General features: G+C 38.2%; 1 protein-coding gene across 9 annotated transcripts in view; it reads left to right on the forward strand.

Moving 5' to 3' along the window:
- TRDMT1 (tRNA aspartic acid methyltransferase 1) overlaps window positions 1–12,854 on the forward strand; it is a 43,512-nt gene extending 30,658 nt beyond the window's left edge. For 7 of the 9 annotated variants that reach the window (XM_046921970.1, XM_040680943.2, XM_046921969.1 and 4 more), the window contains 5 exons: window positions 1,362–1,431; window positions 2,310–2,393; window positions 2,956–3,320; window positions 6,966–7,023; window positions 7,837–12,854. In XM_046921970.1, the coding sequence (XP_046777926.1) occupies window positions 1,362–1,431; window positions 2,310–2,393; window positions 2,956–3,320; window positions 6,966–7,023; window positions 7,837–8,130 (871 nt within the window). In that variant the 3' untranslated portion in view covers window positions 8,131–12,854. The remainder of the gene's footprint in view (window positions 1–1,361; window positions 1,432–2,309; window positions 2,394–2,955; window positions 3,321–6,965; window positions 7,024–7,836) is intronic. The other 2 variants (NM_001024831.4, XM_040680917.2) reach the window with 1 other exon arrangement.
- The last annotated feature ends 4,070 nt before the right edge of the window (window positions 12,855–16,924 follow it).

Here is a 16,924-nt window from a genome sequence, read left to right on the forward strand (position 1 = left end):
GATACTGTTTTAATTTGGGAATTAAAGCCTTGGGATGTGAAAGAACCTTGATAAATAACTATTTATTTCTCTAAGCAGATAAAACAGGCTAGAACTTGAGTCTGCTGTTTTTCTTTGATGACTTGGTGTCCTTTACAAAGGAACAATATTATTTTTCAAGGAGTGGTTTTGGATTTTACCCATGGCAGGAGCTCTTGGTATCTTGTGCTGAGATCACGATAGAATGCAGTCGCTTTCTTCAGTCCTTTTGTTGATAGTACGTTGTTACTGATTCACTGTTGCTATAAAATGGTTCATAAAGAGAGTATGAAATCTGCATATAACTTTTGTCTGAAATACGGAAGAGGAAAGTTGATGATAAGATTACTTAATGACAGCAGGACCATTTTCCTCACTTGTGAGGAGACAGGGATTTAGTCATCTTTTCTCATTTCTTGCTGGAAATAAAGTAGGATCTTTTCCTTTCATTTCTTAAATCAACAGGAGAGCAGCCAGCTTCTTCATGCTTCTTAATGCATGTGGCAGGCAGCTGGGAGACATTTTCATCTCTTTCACTGATGAAAGTATGCAGCAGTCCTCTTGGAGATTTGGACTGCTCCTGGAGAGTCTGAGATTTCTAAGGCTGTTCCTTGCTGGCCAGTGTTTGGAACAGTTTGTAACTCAGAAAACACTCTGGTCAGAATGCTTGCTTTCTCTTGGGATGCATATACATGCATATAAAATGTCATATACAGTGCCAGATACAGGTCACAGTTTGTGGTTTATATATAGCCTGCATATATACGGCCTGCGTGGAATAGGAAAGGCAAGTCTTTTCAGGAAGACCCCAATGTCAGTGATTTTTTTATGCTTGCAGAGCACAGTCCAACCTTGCTTTTATTGTCAAATTCACAAATTTTTGGCTTAACCATTTTATTAAGCTTTGCTGATATCATATGCATGAACAGAGGGAAACAGTGAGCCATTTGTATCGATTTTAGTGTCAAGTTTTATAATTCACAATGAAGAGGAAGTTTTGCTCTCTTATTATTTTCCTTGCTGGCACACTCGCCTAGAGATGTGCACTTCTAGAGATGAATATTTTTGAAGGGGTGTTTGCACCATAGTAAGTGTTAGGTACTTGTGAATTTGCACTGGTCATTTTTAGCTGCAGTAACACTGCATTTTGTATGTTGTCTCTACAAGTTCAGAAATGGTTTACTTTACATGTGTAATTCTCTGTCTGATTCTTTCACTGAATGTGAAATCTCGGTACCTAAGGTATTACATTTGATGTGTTTTTACTTAGGATAAAAAGAACTTAAAGGGTTTATAAGGCCTTATGAAGGGCATAATTGCTTCTTGATTCTTCTCACTGCCAGAAATGAACTTCTGCGAACACTAGAAACGTGTGGATTTAAATATCAAGAATTTCTCTTGTCTCCAACCTGTGTGAGTATTAATTTTATTCTAAGATTATTTAACTGTTCAAACAACACTGAGTCCAAGGACATCTGAAAATGATGTGTTCTATTAGAAAAGAGGGTGATGCTCAGAGCTTCTGAAATTGACATGACCAATTTCTCATTGGTACATTGACATAATATTACTGATGTTATTATTGTAATCCTAGTCATGCATTTTTCGACACCATTTTTTTTTTTAAGTAAGCATGAACATAAACCATGGCCAAGAAGGTGCTTCCCTGCAGGAGCCTCATTGTTTCCGAACTGCTGATGCCTGAGATTTTTCAGCACAGAAAATGTGACTCTGTCATTTGTGGGGGCAGGGCCACTGTTTGCATGTTTCCTTGGCAACTGGAAAAGAATTAAGAGAGGTGCCAGATTGTGCAAGACTAAATGGGATCAGTGAAGTACCATATGTATTTGACAAAACCTGCTAGAGAGTAACTTGAAAGCTAGTTGTACATTTGTTTCATTGTTGGCTATCCTATAGTTCCATGTAACAAAAGGAGAAACCTTTTTCCTGCTTTATAGAAAACAAGCAGGGAAACAGTGATGTGCCTCATTTTTTTTCTTTCCTCTGATAACAATGTGTGTTCCTGTTCATTTACAGAGAAAATCAAAATCATGAGGAAAAAAAAAGCCTACTTGTTTCTTTGAGGTTACCTAGGCATGGGAGTTATGTTCATGGTTCATTAGAAGTATTTAAGTATTATCAATTAATTTTGCTATCTCTTAAGTGGCAAAATGCATTAGTGTGAAATAATTGTATTACTGTAAATGATAATAGGTAACTTTTACAATGCAATAGACCATTTCTTCTCCATTTATCATATTAACTAAAAACTGGTGGATTTTTGCTTGCAGCTTGGCATTCCCAATTCTAGGCTGCGGTATTTTCTAATTGCAAAGCTTCACCAAGAGCCATTTTTCTTTCATGTTCCTGGTCAGGTGAGTCTTACTTTCTGTTATTTAAATTTTCTTGATGTAATGAAGACTGTAGTCTACATTTTCAGTTTCGCAGTGTGGACATGAATGGATTAGAGAAGAGATATCCTAGGCTGCTTGTGGCTCCAGGCTGGATATGGCTCTGGGCAGCCTGGTCTAGTGGTTGGCAACCCTGCCCATGGCAGTGGGGTTGAAACTAGATGATCTTTGAGGTCCTTTTCAACCCAGGCCATTCTGTGATATCAACAGAAAAGTTAAATTCTGCCTTTTCTTTGGCCTGGATGCTGTGTCTTCTAAAGACTGAAATGCATGTCGATGGCTTAGCTGGGTTTAAGCAGTGGAGGAGGAAACTTTTTAGTAAAGGCAGTTATTTGCAATTGCTTCCATTAGCATTGCTGTTAGGTCAACTGATCTCCATGCTAACTTTTTTTTTTTTTAAATCTTTGTAAAAATAACACCAAATGGTTATTTGCATCTCTGAAGCAATTCTTAATTGCTACAGTTTCTACTGTCAAGTTGTTTATCAAATGCAGTTCCTTAATCTTTCTCATAATTTGTTTCTTAGATATTGACAAGACTCCCAGATCAAAATCTAGAAGAATTATCCAAGGACAAAGTTGTTGACAAAACTGGTTCTTCCTTTCCTTCTGGAGAGAAGAGTCTGGATTCAAATACTAGTCCTGATTGCAGCAGCAAGAAGGGACCCTTACCAAAAGGGGCCTTTCTTTTTAAGCTTGAAACAGCAGAACAAATGGTAAGGAAGCATAGACAAGACAATGATCCCTCTATTCAAATGTTAGAAGATTTCCTGGAAGAGGAAAATGAAGAAATGAGTCAGTATTTTTTAGCACCCAAGTCCTTGGTACGCTACGCTTTCTTGTTAGACATTGTTAAACCCACTTGCCGGAGATCCACATGCTTTACAAAAGGGTAAGTTGCAAATAAAGTGTATTGCTGAATCATGTCCTGAAACTTTGAGTGTGTACTGTGCTTTCGTTTATGTACTGAAAAGTGAAAAAAAAGAGCTATTTCATCACAAAAAAACAAGCATCTGAGAAAAAAAATAGAAAAATCTCCTTATATAGCATGCTTCCTAATTGAATGGAATGCCAGCATGAGACTGTCTGGCAGAACATCATGTGCCCACTCCAAAAACGCATTCACAAAAGACACTGCCATTTGTTATTGACCTTCACAGAAGCTTAATTACCCCTGCGGAAATATGGTTCCAGTAGACTGCTATAGTACTGATTCATTAATGAATTTCTTTATATTGCTCACTGCTGTTACAAAGTGTCATGCATGACAGATCCATTCCTCATTAAAACTGTCTCCACTGTACATTTTATTGATTTCCTGAATGTTTCAGCTGTGTAGGTCAAAATAGCTGTGAATTGGCCATATATCATAAAACCAGTTAGGTTGCAGCATTACAAGTCATATTTGATGGAGCAGAACATCAGTGCTTTTCTGTCTAGTAGTTTTCTGATTCATGCTTTGGAATTTTGACTGGCAGAAGCTGTTGAGTGTTTTGAAATACCACAGGCAACCTGTCAGAAGCTTCTCCACTGAATGCATTGGTATTAGAAAGTGCCAGTTAGAGCCTGGAGGTTTGTGTTTGAGTTCTCAAGATGTTTTAACAGAATAATGCTCAGTTAATGAATTAAATCTAATTATAGCAAGTTTTTTTATTGTTAGTATTAGAAATTAGAATGTCAGATTAACTGAATTCCTGCAGATTTTGATTTCAGCTTTTTGATAATAAAAAAGTTGAGAAGGAAGAATTTCAAAATTCATGCAACAGGAAAGCCTTTACTCCGTCTCTCATTTTTATATGCCTTTTCTGCCCTCACTGAGGAAGTCGTGGGGAAGTCAGCATTGTGAGAGCTGTTTCATAACTAAAGTTGTCAAATAAAAAATGTAGGCCAGAATGATCTTGTATATGTCTCTTGTATTTGTATTTGTTGCCGTTCCGCTGATTTGGGAGGAGTCAGGCCAGATAGTTGTAGTTCTTGGCTCATGATTTACTACTGGCTGTCTTTGTTCCTTTTGGAGCAGAGAATTGGAAAGGGAAGATATCCGATATGGTTCTCCATGTGGTCATATCATTTACAGCTCAGCACTGAGACAGTTGTTATAATTACATTTCAGTCTTCATCCAGAGCTCTTTCTGAGGCTTAGAGTACATTGCTGCTGTAAGCAGTCTAGGAGTTCTCTGAAATGTCAGATTTAAGAAAGAGGACCCTGAATGAAGCAGAACAGAACTCAGAGCAGTAGAGAGAATCTCTTTGCTGGGGTACTTGTATGGCGTCTTCCTTACCAGTCATACTGATCACCAACGTTTTCCCCTAATTCTGACCAGTCCTGAGATAGCTCCAGCAGGGTTCATGTGCTGAAGATAATCTGGATATGCCTCCTTCAGTCATTGCTAATTCAGAGACCTCAAACACGTTACATCACTGCTTTTGTTTACCTTTCTGCCTTTGTCGTACACTGTGTCTTTTGGGGGTTAAATAGCTCTGATGGAGTTTAGGGCAAAATGTAGATATGATGTTTTAGAGGTAGAGCTGAACCTTCCAGCTTAGGCTCCTAAGACGATTTGAAGATGATTGCTGAGTTTCTTGAGAGTATGAATGCCATTGTTTTCTCTAAGAAAAGTGTTTGTAAGGTCTGAAGTTGTGAAAGAGGAAAATTACCACTTTAAAGGACAGAGTAAATGAAAACTATTTGATTCAAATTATTCTGGACTTGTAAATTCTTGCTATGCTGACAAGAACAGCCTTTGGAAATAGTGCAGTAGTAGTTAGAGCAATTCTATCTATGGACAGAGTATACCAGGAAATAACATATTAATGTTTGAAACTGAGTTTTTTATAAAGCTCAGAAAATAAAGATGGGGTGTAAGGAAACAATCGTGAGTCAGGTGAAAATTTAGGATTGCAATTTCTTCAGCCATCTGCTTCTTTCATTATAACTGCTAATGAAATATCCAAAAATCAATGCATCATTTTTCACTGTGGCAAAATCTCCCATTTTTAATTATGTTCTGAGTCTAAGGTAGGCGTGTTAATTTTTCTGTAGTCAGCAACTGCAATAATAATTAATGACATTCAAGCTATCATTGCCCATCTGTCCACATTGTAAAAGAGGAAAGATAGGACAATCTTCATTTTTAAATCTAGTCACTGTACCAACTGGATTTTTTTTTTGTGAGTTCTTTAGTGACAGTTGTTTAGACTAGAGTGTATTAGGTAACATGTATCACATTTAAAAAATCCTCTTTCCCCCATAAAACTCTGAACTACCACTTGGAATCCTTGTTTATTTATTTTGTCTCAGATACGTTCATCTGAAGTAAGATCAAATAGTATTAGGTGCCATGCGAGATGAGGATTCCTCAGTGCTGTGTGTTTTACCTTATTAAATGTGGCATTAGGGAAATTTCAGAGTGCTACTTACCAATTAAATGTTATATGTTTACAGTTCAATTTCATGTGGTATTAGTGCTTAGGTCACTTAGTCCTGATCTGAGATAAGATTTGCATGTACTTTATTTTAAAAATTGCTGTTGGTTTCACTGACACTGGCAGAACTGCTCATAAGCATTTCCAGATGAAGAAATTCTCAAGATTTGAGTCATATTGGGCTGTTATGTCTTTGATGAAGGCAGACCACTCCTTTATTCATTGTGGAGTTAGTAAGCTTGAAACACAACGGTCTTTATAGTTATGCAGAGAAAACTTGAGGATGATGTGTATTAATGGTTGATGCAGACTGCTCCTGTCTGATGCGGGGATCTTCCAAGTTCTTCTGCATTGCAAAAGCCTGTGATTGACTCGATTCAGTCTTCTTCTGTTCAGTACATTCATTTGCTATCATAGTTAGACCATCAGAGCATGTTTCTGAAAGCCCGTGATTATATTTAAATGATAGCCTGGAAGAGAGTACAGAGTAAACATATTGTTATGCAATCAACCACAAAGCATCCAAAAAAGCTGTCGTATGTTTTTGTAGTGTAAGTGTGCTTACTGTTTAGTTGGATGCTGTTTTTCATTTCTTTCTTTCTTTCTTCTGCTTCCCTGCATAGAAGCCCATCCCCCATCCCTTCCCTTTGTGGAAAATCTGCAAGCAAGCAAAAATTAAATCGGGCTGAACTACTTTGTTCCTAATGGATTGATTGAAAAGCTGCAGGATCACGCTTAATGGTCCCGCTTTTAATATGGTTGACCAATTAGAACCCTAGGACCATTTGGCCTTTGACATATTTTGCCTTAGTGTAAAATCAATGTTTGCAATGTAGATGGGCCTTTCTGATGATGCTGTGCTTGAGTTCCTTTCCTTATATGAGGCATTAGCATGGTTAAACCCTCGTGCATTGATTGCAGACTCATCCCCAGAGGTTATCTTTAGAGGCTACCGCATTTCAAGAATTAGCATTGTTGATAACAAGGCCTTTTCCTTAATCAATCCAGAAGGCTGTTTGTTAATTACAGCAAATGAAGTTCATCCTGCATCTTTGCAGTTGCTAATACCAAGGTCCAATGAAAATACTCATCTACGATTGTTTTTGTTAAGGTATGGGCACTATGTAGAAGGGACAGGCTCAGTTCTGCAGACAGCAGTAGATGTGGAGGTAAGTATGACTAGACTAACATGAGAAATACTTGTCTTAACACTTGTTTTGTCTGTCTTCTGCTTTGTTATTCTGAATATTACAGCAAAAATGCTTTTATGGAAACTTTCTATTTTATGTGCTTAGAGTTTCCAAACAGCAGTTTATTTGAATCAAGATATACCTGTGCCTCTCTTTGTGGAGAATGAATTGGTATTTTATTATTTGTAGTGTCATGTAGAGATTTCACAGTGAAAACATTTCAGTGTAAAAACATTAAAATTGACTAATTCTATTGACAAATGACAGTGCTAAGTTGTGATTCAAGGGACATTTTTATTTACATGAAAGCATTGTAAGCATTGTCAAATGTTTCCTCCTGTACTTCCGTGCCACTCAGTAATATTGTAAGGTATTTCTAAGCATAAGAGGAATTCAGTTTGGAATTCAGAATAATCCCAAAGCAAATGGATTAAAGCAGTTGAGCTGCATCTGTACTACTTAACTTGCATACATGTATGATAATTCTGAGCTATACTAAGTCAATATTTTGTCATTAACAAATGTTTATAGTCCTTTGATTGCCTCATTAAGTATTGGTACGGCTTGTAAACTTGTGGAAGAAGTGATGAATTTCTTCATGGCAACGTTGACTTTCTTCTTGTCAGTGCTCATATTAAGATATTGGCTGCAAAAATAGAACAGTTAACACTTTCAAATTGACTTTGGCACTGTGATAATCAAAGAAATGCTCTGTTGTGATATGAGTGTTACAGCATAATTTCACGTTCTATCTATGTCAGTGATGCCTGTTGTTTTGGGTGTTCTTTGTAGCTTGAATCGGTGTTTAAGCACATTGAGAACTTAACAGAAGAAGAGAAGCTTATGAAACTGTCAACACTAAAACTGAGGTATTTTACTCCAAGAGAAATAGCAAATCTGCATGGATTCCCTCCAGAATTTGGTATGTGCTCGCAAAGTACCCACTTCTACTTCATTCTTCAGTTATGCCAATGTAGCTTTTTGTTGGGAGTAATGTGTGCATTTTATTTTGCAAGTTTTTTTCTGACCATTCTGACCATTCAGCATTTCTGTTTGGTTTTTACTAATTGGCTGACTTTTCTCTAAATTTCCTTTTGCATGAGAAGTGCTGTATTACTGAATGACAGCAAAGGAATATATTTGTTTTACCATTGAAACTATTTACTCAACAGCCAACATTACCCATAACCGATAAGTCAACATATCCTGCCAGCTTAGGATATCTCAGTTCTCACTGCTTGCTCCCTTCCATACGTTTAAAGCTGGTAACAGAAAGGGAATAACTTCACAGTATACAGATGCTTCTTTGTTTAGGAGTAACAAATCTCTTCAATTAATGATTTTTTAAGTCTTCTCTAATTTCTAGAAAAGGCAGTCCTAGCCCTTGGTCAGTTACTTCATTTTCTGTTTTTCTGGAGACAAGGGAGTCAAGGAGCAAGACTGGGTAATGCCAGTGTGTTGCACACAGGTCAACTGAAATTAAGCCAGAAATAAATGCACCAGATTTTTCCTTGCTCTTCAGCAAAGAAAGACAAGGAAATGGAGCTGTTACTGTCTGCTAAGGAACTTGGTCTGCTGCCATCATATGAGATCAATTTATTGTCTCTCAGCAATACAGACTTCCAGGACACCAGTGACCTTCAGTAACTTGTAATATATTTCAACTTTCTGAGTGGCTTCAGGTTCTGAGGAGTGTTGATAGTTTGCATATATTTTTTTCTTTTGTATCTTTAGGTTTTTTTTTTTTTTTTGTATTTATTCCTTGCAATTACATGAAAAAAAAAATGATATTAAAGGAACATTATCAAGGTTGCATAGTCATTAGAGTTGACACCACTAAACTTACTTGTTCAGTACTTTTTTCATGAGTGTGCCATGTTGAGTTAAATGTCAATGTGCAGCAGTATTTCATAGCCTGCCTTCTTGAATAGATTTGTCCTTTTTGAAGATATCATTTTTCTTAGCATCTCTCAGTTCCATACTGCCTTTCGTTGTTATAAAGAAACTTGAGCTAAACTTGCCTAGATTGGTCATGTATAGGCTTATAATAATGTTTTAAGTTCCATTTTGAACACAGAATTATCTGTTCTCTCTTTTTTAAAATACAGTGCTTATTTAATAGCTTGTGTTTTCCAAACATTGGATCAGTCCTTGCAATACCACTAAGAGGTGTACTAGAGTTAACGTTGTTTGTATTTAATAGAGACATAACCAAGGCAACAAGATTTATGTTTGGATGACTCCATATGTTTGAGTGACCTTTATTGTTTCAGAGCATTTGGAATGATGCTAAGCTTCCTCTGTACAGAGCTCATCTTCAGGGGCAGCTGTTACCTTCCATTTTCTGCAAACCACAACTGAACTCTCAAGACAAGTCAGGCTTCTGAATTTGAGGAGCATACAGATAGTCACTATCTATGAAGTGATCACTTGGCGAACTTGTCTTGTCACCAGAGAAATGCACAGCAGCCAGGGACAGATCACAGCTCTCACAGTGCTAAACTCTTCTGCCTTAATGATGGAATCTCCTTTACAGCTCTTGCAGTTCCCTTCTTCACTATACTACTTTTCCAACTTCCACAACACATGGAACAAGCCTCGTATCCAATGGCTTCCTCTGCCATGTAATCCTGATTCATATGCACAGTAAGGTTTTCCCAGTGCACTGAGTCACAAGTCTGACATTTCTCTCCTTTGTTTTAATCTAGATGTTTACCACTTTGTACATGTAAGGGGGGGGGTGTTACTCAGCTCTATGCTGATTGGAATCTGGTGAATTTAGCTACTGTGAGTTTCTTTTGAGGATTTACATTTTCTTGAAAAGGCTTACAAGTTGCTATATTTATGGCTACAGTAAGGGGTATGTCACTGAGTGCATTTCTTCCATACTAAATTTCAAATGTGAAGTGTGGAATTTTCAGAGGAAGACACACTATAACTTCACTGCATCTGTGTTCTTTAGCAAAAATTTGGTTGAAATTTTCAGTGTCAGGAAGCCTGGAGTTGTACCCACTGCAACTATTTGTTCAAGAAATGAATGAATTAACAAATGAGAAAACTATAGAAGCTGAAAATGAGATGAACAGAATGTCAAAAAGCTTTGTCACAGATACCAACATACTGCTACCTGCAGCTATGGTGTTTTTATAAGAAACATCGTGTCTAAATGCAGCATAATTGTGTCTATATTTTAACAGATTGATGGTCTTTTCAAGTACATGAGAGGTAGAGCTGAAATCATTGTCTTGTCTTAACATTAACAGATTTATTTGTGCTTTTAACATCTCAGTGTATAAATTGTAATTGCACTATAGGTCAGTGAAAAAAATGTGCAATCGTTTGTCTTAATCATGGGTCCCATAGCAATATCATTAAAAGGGATCAGAGCATTCTTGCACCTGCGACCTGCTTTCATGAGGGTGATGTCAGGAGGCCTTTTCCATTTTTCCTCTTAGCAGTGTGTGTAAGCTCTTAAGAAACAAACGGCAGGCTGGTGGAAAGCCAGCACTCTGTGGTAGTGCACGTTGTCAAGACTTCAGCGTTGCCAAGTAACATGCAAGACCTAGCTGATATGGTGAGATCTGTGCAGTAAGTACCAGTGTTCTGGTATGAGTTGTTAAATCTGTCCTGATGTAGGTTACTCTCAGCCAAGACAGAAGATGCAAAACAATGTAAACAGGCAGATGGAGGGAGGTTTGGGATAAAGAAAACAGCCCTGAAATGAATTCTGGCTTTCAGTTGCCAAAAGGCAGAAGGAGAAACACTGAAATTATCAGTGTTCATATAAGCTTCTTGAGCTCTAAGTACACGTGCGTGTATGTGCATAAATACACATTTATTTTCATATCCTCTTCTGAAATGTGTAGCTTCTGTATCTTATTCAGTGATACAATGTGAAAACTATTTAAGTAAGTCTGTGTGGGGAAATGCTAACGGTTGTTCCAAAGAGGAGAATGGGTGCCCAAATTTGAGCACTGAGAAGCTGTGCAGAATGGCTAGAGCTGGCAGAAAACATGTTTACCAAAGCAGTCCATATTCAAAGCATTAATAACTGGCAGAGAAGGATGGAACAATTCCTCCCAGACGCCTCCTCCTCAGCTTCCCACCCTTGGCTCAGCAGCTATCCAGCCATGTTCTCTCCTGAGCTCTCCCTGGACAAGGATTTTTCTGAGGAGCTCTGAAAACTTCAGAATGTTTATATCACTTCTTCCTCACACCAACTGTGCATCAAAGCTAAGTTGGGTGGTGATGACCTCAGGGTCAAAGTTAGGTGTTTCTTCTTAGGGAATGAGCAAATAATTGAACGTGATCAAGTTTCAGCAGCTTAGCAGATGACCATAGCAGTCGAATCCCCACTGCTTTTCATCTTTCAGTCAGTTTGAAGCAGACACACTTTAGCTTGTAGTTGGAGTAAGCTGAGAGTGCAAGCAAGGATGGGTGCAGCAGACCAGCTAGTTGGCAACTTCTTAATTTTCAGAAGCTTGGTCACCTTTGATTGCACATTCAATACAGAACACAGCCCTTTCACAGTACCTGGAACAGTTTAACATTTTCTGGTCCCCCTTTCTTCTTGCCAGTCAGTGCACTTACAATGTGAAGGACTTTTTGATGGTGTCTGTATTTCTGAGTGCATTCCACAAAGACAGCATTGAATTACATGGAAAATTGTTCAGCTGCTTGATCTCTCCCTGAATAAACCTTCCTCATAGCCTGATCCGTACTGGTAGTATCTTGCAATGTGAGACTAATGTCATTTTCCATAACTGGTTAGAGGACCTCAGATTGGAGTTACAGTATATAGCCTGTAATGAAATGCATTTGAGTGTATGTGCAGAATCATTTTATTTTCTTTCTCCTGTGGCTACGTTGCTCTTTTCATTTTCTCTTGAGTAGCAGTTGTGCAGTGCACAATTGTGTTTATAAATTTGTGAACTGGAGGGGTGGGTGTTTCTGTATATATGAAATCTATATTTCTGATAACTGAATTAAGAGCTGTTCATTGAAAGAAGCAATAGACTAAAAGCCAGGGATAAACCCGGAATAATGACTTTGTGCTGTTTTATTTTAGGCTTTCCTGACAAAGTATCAATAAAGCAATGCTACCGTCTTCTGGGAAACAGCCTCAATGTACGTGTGGTGGCAAAATTGATCTCCGTTCTACTTGGATAATATAGAACCTCAATCGGATGACTGTGGATTGGTGACAGAAAATACTGCAGTCTTTCATGCAAAAGCTGATGGCAGCCTGACAAAAATCAGAGCTAACTAAAACATACATCCAGATATTTTGCTTAACAGTTCTGATATGTTTAAATACCTTTCACTCATGGTGGATTTGCACTCCAGACGTCCTTTACTGAAATGGAAGTTTCCAGGAATTAATTGCTCCCTCTCAATATTGGTTTTACTTTGCAAATGAAAAATAGCAGAAATAATCACATGTATCTCAATAAAAATGGAGAGAACAATTTTATCTGAAAGCTGTTCTCAGTACAATATGAAAGGGCTGTAAATGTCAAAGCTGCTTTCATTAAGTGCAAAGATGAGGTTCTGCGTGTAAAATGTTTTCATCTGTAAATATCAGCAATCCATTCTGAGCAGATTTATTGTATATCTGATCTATTTATTTTTAAAATCTAATTAAAGTGTTAAACTGAGTATTTTATATAGACTTTTTAAGAAGACCCATTGCCATCTGTAGTTTAGGTTTGTCTGATCCTGTCTAAATACTTTCAGGGTTCTGGAACCCAACTGCGTCTGTTTTGTATGATTTTGTTCAGCTGAATAAAAATACTTCAAGATTATCATAACCCTGACAACAACTTGGCTGTTTCTGTTCTCACTCACATTATTTAGGATGAGATCATTGCTCCTTACCAACGACCTACACATGCAAGACACAAAAAGATTGTAAAACTTTGTGTTTTCATAGATTGCTTCTGGTTCCCTCACACCAGTAAGTTGTCTAAGCTGCCAGTCCTGAAAAAGACATTAATTCTTTTTATTTCCCTTGTGGGAAAACATGGCAGTCATGGTGTATTGCATCTAGGCTTAGTAGTGCAGGAGAAACTAAAGACTGTAGAGAATGAAGTCAGTATAAAGATGTCACAGCTATTCAAATCTACTGTAGTCATACTGAAAAAAAAAAAAAAAAAGAAAAAAAAAAGAGCATGCAGTTATTGCTTATGGCCATAGTTTATATTATACTGACTTCTTTTCATTTATCCTCTTGGTTGTTTTGCTGCTTCTGGCCTGTTAAACCAGCAAAACCTTGGGTGAAGCTACTACAGCCTGCTTTATTCCTTAAGAGCACTTGGACATCTTGGGGTCTCCAGCTATGAAAGAGAAATGAAATGGATTCTCCTAGAAGAGCAGGCTGTAAAGAAGTAAAAGAGCACCTCTGGTTATGTAGTTTCTTGTAGTAGTACAGCAGTGGCAGAAACTACTGGGCTGTTGTGAGCCTGTGCCTACTACTAAGCTATGTGAAAGGTTACAAACCATAGTTAGTTGTCTGTTAAGGTGGTTGTTGTGTGTAGGTGTATCCAATAGATCAGTAACTGGTTACTACGTATTCTGGTTCTTGAGAGAGATAATAATAGATCTTGTAACCCTGTAATAGAAGTGAAGCTAAATTGAGTGAGTGCTTTTTTCCTATCTGCTTGGCATTAATAGACTCCTTTGCTGAGTGCTGCTGGGTTGCACCTGCTTGACCTCACTCAATGATCGTGTTGCTTTCTTTTCTGAGCAGCTTTCTACTAAGTGCTTTGCAGCCTGCATCAGTGCAGTGCTTTGCAGCTTCTGCCTTAGCATTTTCACAGCAATTAAGTACGATTACAAAAGCAGCTGAAAGGTAAATGGGTGAAATTGGGAAGACAGCTCTGGAAACTTCCAGAATCTGGTTTTTGGTTGTGTGACTTGCTTATTCTGCACGTGTGGGCTACATCTCATCTCCATGATACGATGAGCTGAATGTCCTCAGCCTTGCGAAGTTCCACCAAGGAAAAGATCTCATGGTGGTTGGTGCAGTATTTATGCAGTCAGCTGTAAGGCCTGTGCATTGCCTTACAGAACACATTACCTGCTTGCTTTTGTCTGACTTAACCTGGGTGTCCCCATACTCACAAAGAAACTTGTGTAAAGGTGAAATTACTGAAATACCGTGCCTTTCAGTCAGGGGGTTGAATGTTTTTCATACATGAACTCAACGTTTTCCACATAAGGTGCATCTTCCCATGTGTGTGGCTGTATAATTCTGTGGTAACAGCTGTTGCAAATTACTAATACAAATAGACCATTTAGCAACTATTCCTAACCTCTCCTGGGTTAACTGTTCATACCCAACCCATCCTTTGATTCTTCTGTTCTATTAGCTTGCTATTCATACTGAAGTTCATTTAACGGTCTAACTGTATAAATGATGATTATACAAGGGCTGCTCCAAAAGTGATGCCTCCTATGTTATTATGCCGGCCCACAACATCAGAGGTGGATTTTGAAAACATGTATATGTTCTGCATTGCGCTTAAATAACGTGAGAATTTGGAGGAGACAAACTAATAATTGCTTAATAACCTGAAGATGATTAACATTTCAGGATGGCCTTACATAAATAGTGTATAAAGTAGAAATAGTCAAGGAAAATGCATGCTAAAGTGTAAGAAACAAGGTGTAAAGTCCAAAATGAATTCCAGCAAGCATCCTCCTTTTGTCTGGACAAATATGAGTATTTCAATGTAACAGACCTCCTTAAGGGAAGTTGATGCTTGTTTAGTAACATCTTACTTGAAGAGATAACTGATATCCAAGACACCATGGAAAATGAAGTACTGAGTAGTGAAAATGTTTCAGTTTAAATGTTATTGTGGGGAACGTGGAGAGATTTGTGTTATTTTTATCTTTATTTGGTTAGAATGTCTGGGGAATTGATACAGCTGTCCAAGAAAAGAAGAGCATGGCGTTAGATGGCCAGCCAGCCGTCTGGGAGCACGAGGAAACTGGGCTGTTCTCTTGGACTTTCTTCTGCCTTGTTTTCTGACGGTGGGAGGAAGCATGGACAAGGGTCGTTCTGACAACAGTTCTGATGAAACAAGAATCAGAGTATGAGGGACTAAAAGTACAACCTGGAATTTGGAAAGAAAGTACTTTCACAATGCCAATATGTTTACTTACATCTGGACAGTAATAAATAGTTTTTATTAGTTCAAATGTTTGCCCTATGCATATTAAAAAAAAAATGAAATCATGTTGTTTATAAATGTTACACTTAAAATGGGATTCTACTCAGAACTAATGTTTCTGAATGGCATTTTGACTGTGTATTCATGTTACTTATCATGTTTCATTATTCAGTCCATATGTGTTACAAGGTGAAGCATAGGGAAGGTTCAGGAGAAGACTGGATGAATTCATTTAGAAAAGAATACCAGGCAGGTAGACTTCTGGCTGAAGTTCCCCAGTTGCAACAGATGGAAGCCAAGAGGACACTTAGGAGAGGCATTGTGTGTGCTTGCCCTGTCACGTTCCCTTCCTTTCCTAACTATCTGCTCTTGGCCATTGTTGGAGACCAAATACTGACCTTGATGGATCTTTTTCTCAGTCTGATCAGTCTTATTTTCTTATATTTGTGTTGTGACAGCATGCCAATATTTGTAGTCACAACATCAATGCTCAGCAAGTGATGTATGAACATAGAGTGTGCAGCTCAGGTTTAATCCTCTCGATAAAGCCAAGAGTACGGACTAGAATGGATTGGAGAGAGGTTGTGCAGCCTGGTCCATTCATGGCTTCGGGGTTATTGGTGGCGAAGGGTGACTATGCAAATGGCAGTCCCTAAAAATAACTGCAGCATACGTTAAAACAATTTGAGTATGCTGAAAGGACTGGAATAATCAATAGAAAAGAATAAAACCAATGTAACTGACCTAATTTTTAAAAGAGAATGAAACAGAAAATAGGAAGCATCAACGTGGTGGTTTGTAAAAGCAACATGTGCTTTTACACAGCGTGACTCTTGTGACACAGGAAAAAACAGGTATATGTTATCTCTGCCTTCATTGTGATAAAGGAACCAAGGGTGAACTGGGAAAGTAAATAAATTACAGCTGAAGTCAAAACTCTTTGTTATTTACTATTAAAAACCGAAAACCTAGATTCCCCAGCCAGCTAGTTTAACTTCATCAGCAGGTAACTGATTAACTTCTGTTAATCAGCTGTGTGGAGGGAGCAAAATCTTAAGCAGGTGTCAGAGGGCAGTGTGCTGAGAAGAAGAAGAAATCTTTAAGTAGTGATGTGGGAAATGGAGTACAGAAGCTGTTGCAGCCCCTGAGAAAGGTGCTGCATAAAGCTTTGCAGATGTGTGTGAAGAGGTGGAGGTAGAGGTGGAGGTGATGGTGGAGGAAGAGGAGGAGGAGGATGAGGACGAGGAGGAAGGGAGTGATGAGGAGGAGAAGGGACTCCTGAGTTTTGATGTCTTTGGGCAGCCACCCCTAAACCAGAGAACTAACCCTTCTGATGTTGTTCTTCAGTTGTCCCTGTTTCAGTAGATTCCATACTGTGGCTGTTGATCCCTCATATACTGGGTTGGTACTTTGTAACAGTGTTCTTTAGATATTCTGTCACTTTTGAGCATGGATTTTTATTAGAAAGGGAAGGATCAAAGAGAGCTGAGGGATGTGTAGATAAAAGTACTGGGAGGCATCCCCTCAGCTAAAGGGAAACTTGGCTGACTGTGCATTACTTGGGATTAAGGCAGCAACATGGCTAGGTCTGCAATTATTTAAAATATTTGAGTTGTTCGTTTTTCTTTAACAACGAGCCAGGTTTGGGATCCTCCTCCATAGTTGCCTTTCCCCCCTTAAGAAGGAATCATTGCCAAGGCTCC

Source organism: Gallus gallus, chromosome 2 (assembly GCF_016699485.2).
Source record: "Gallus gallus isolate bGalGal1 chromosome 2, bGalGal1.mat.broiler.GRCg7b, whole genome shotgun sequence".
NCBI classification, from domain to species: Eukaryota; Metazoa; Chordata; class Aves; order Galliformes; family Phasianidae; genus Gallus; species Gallus gallus.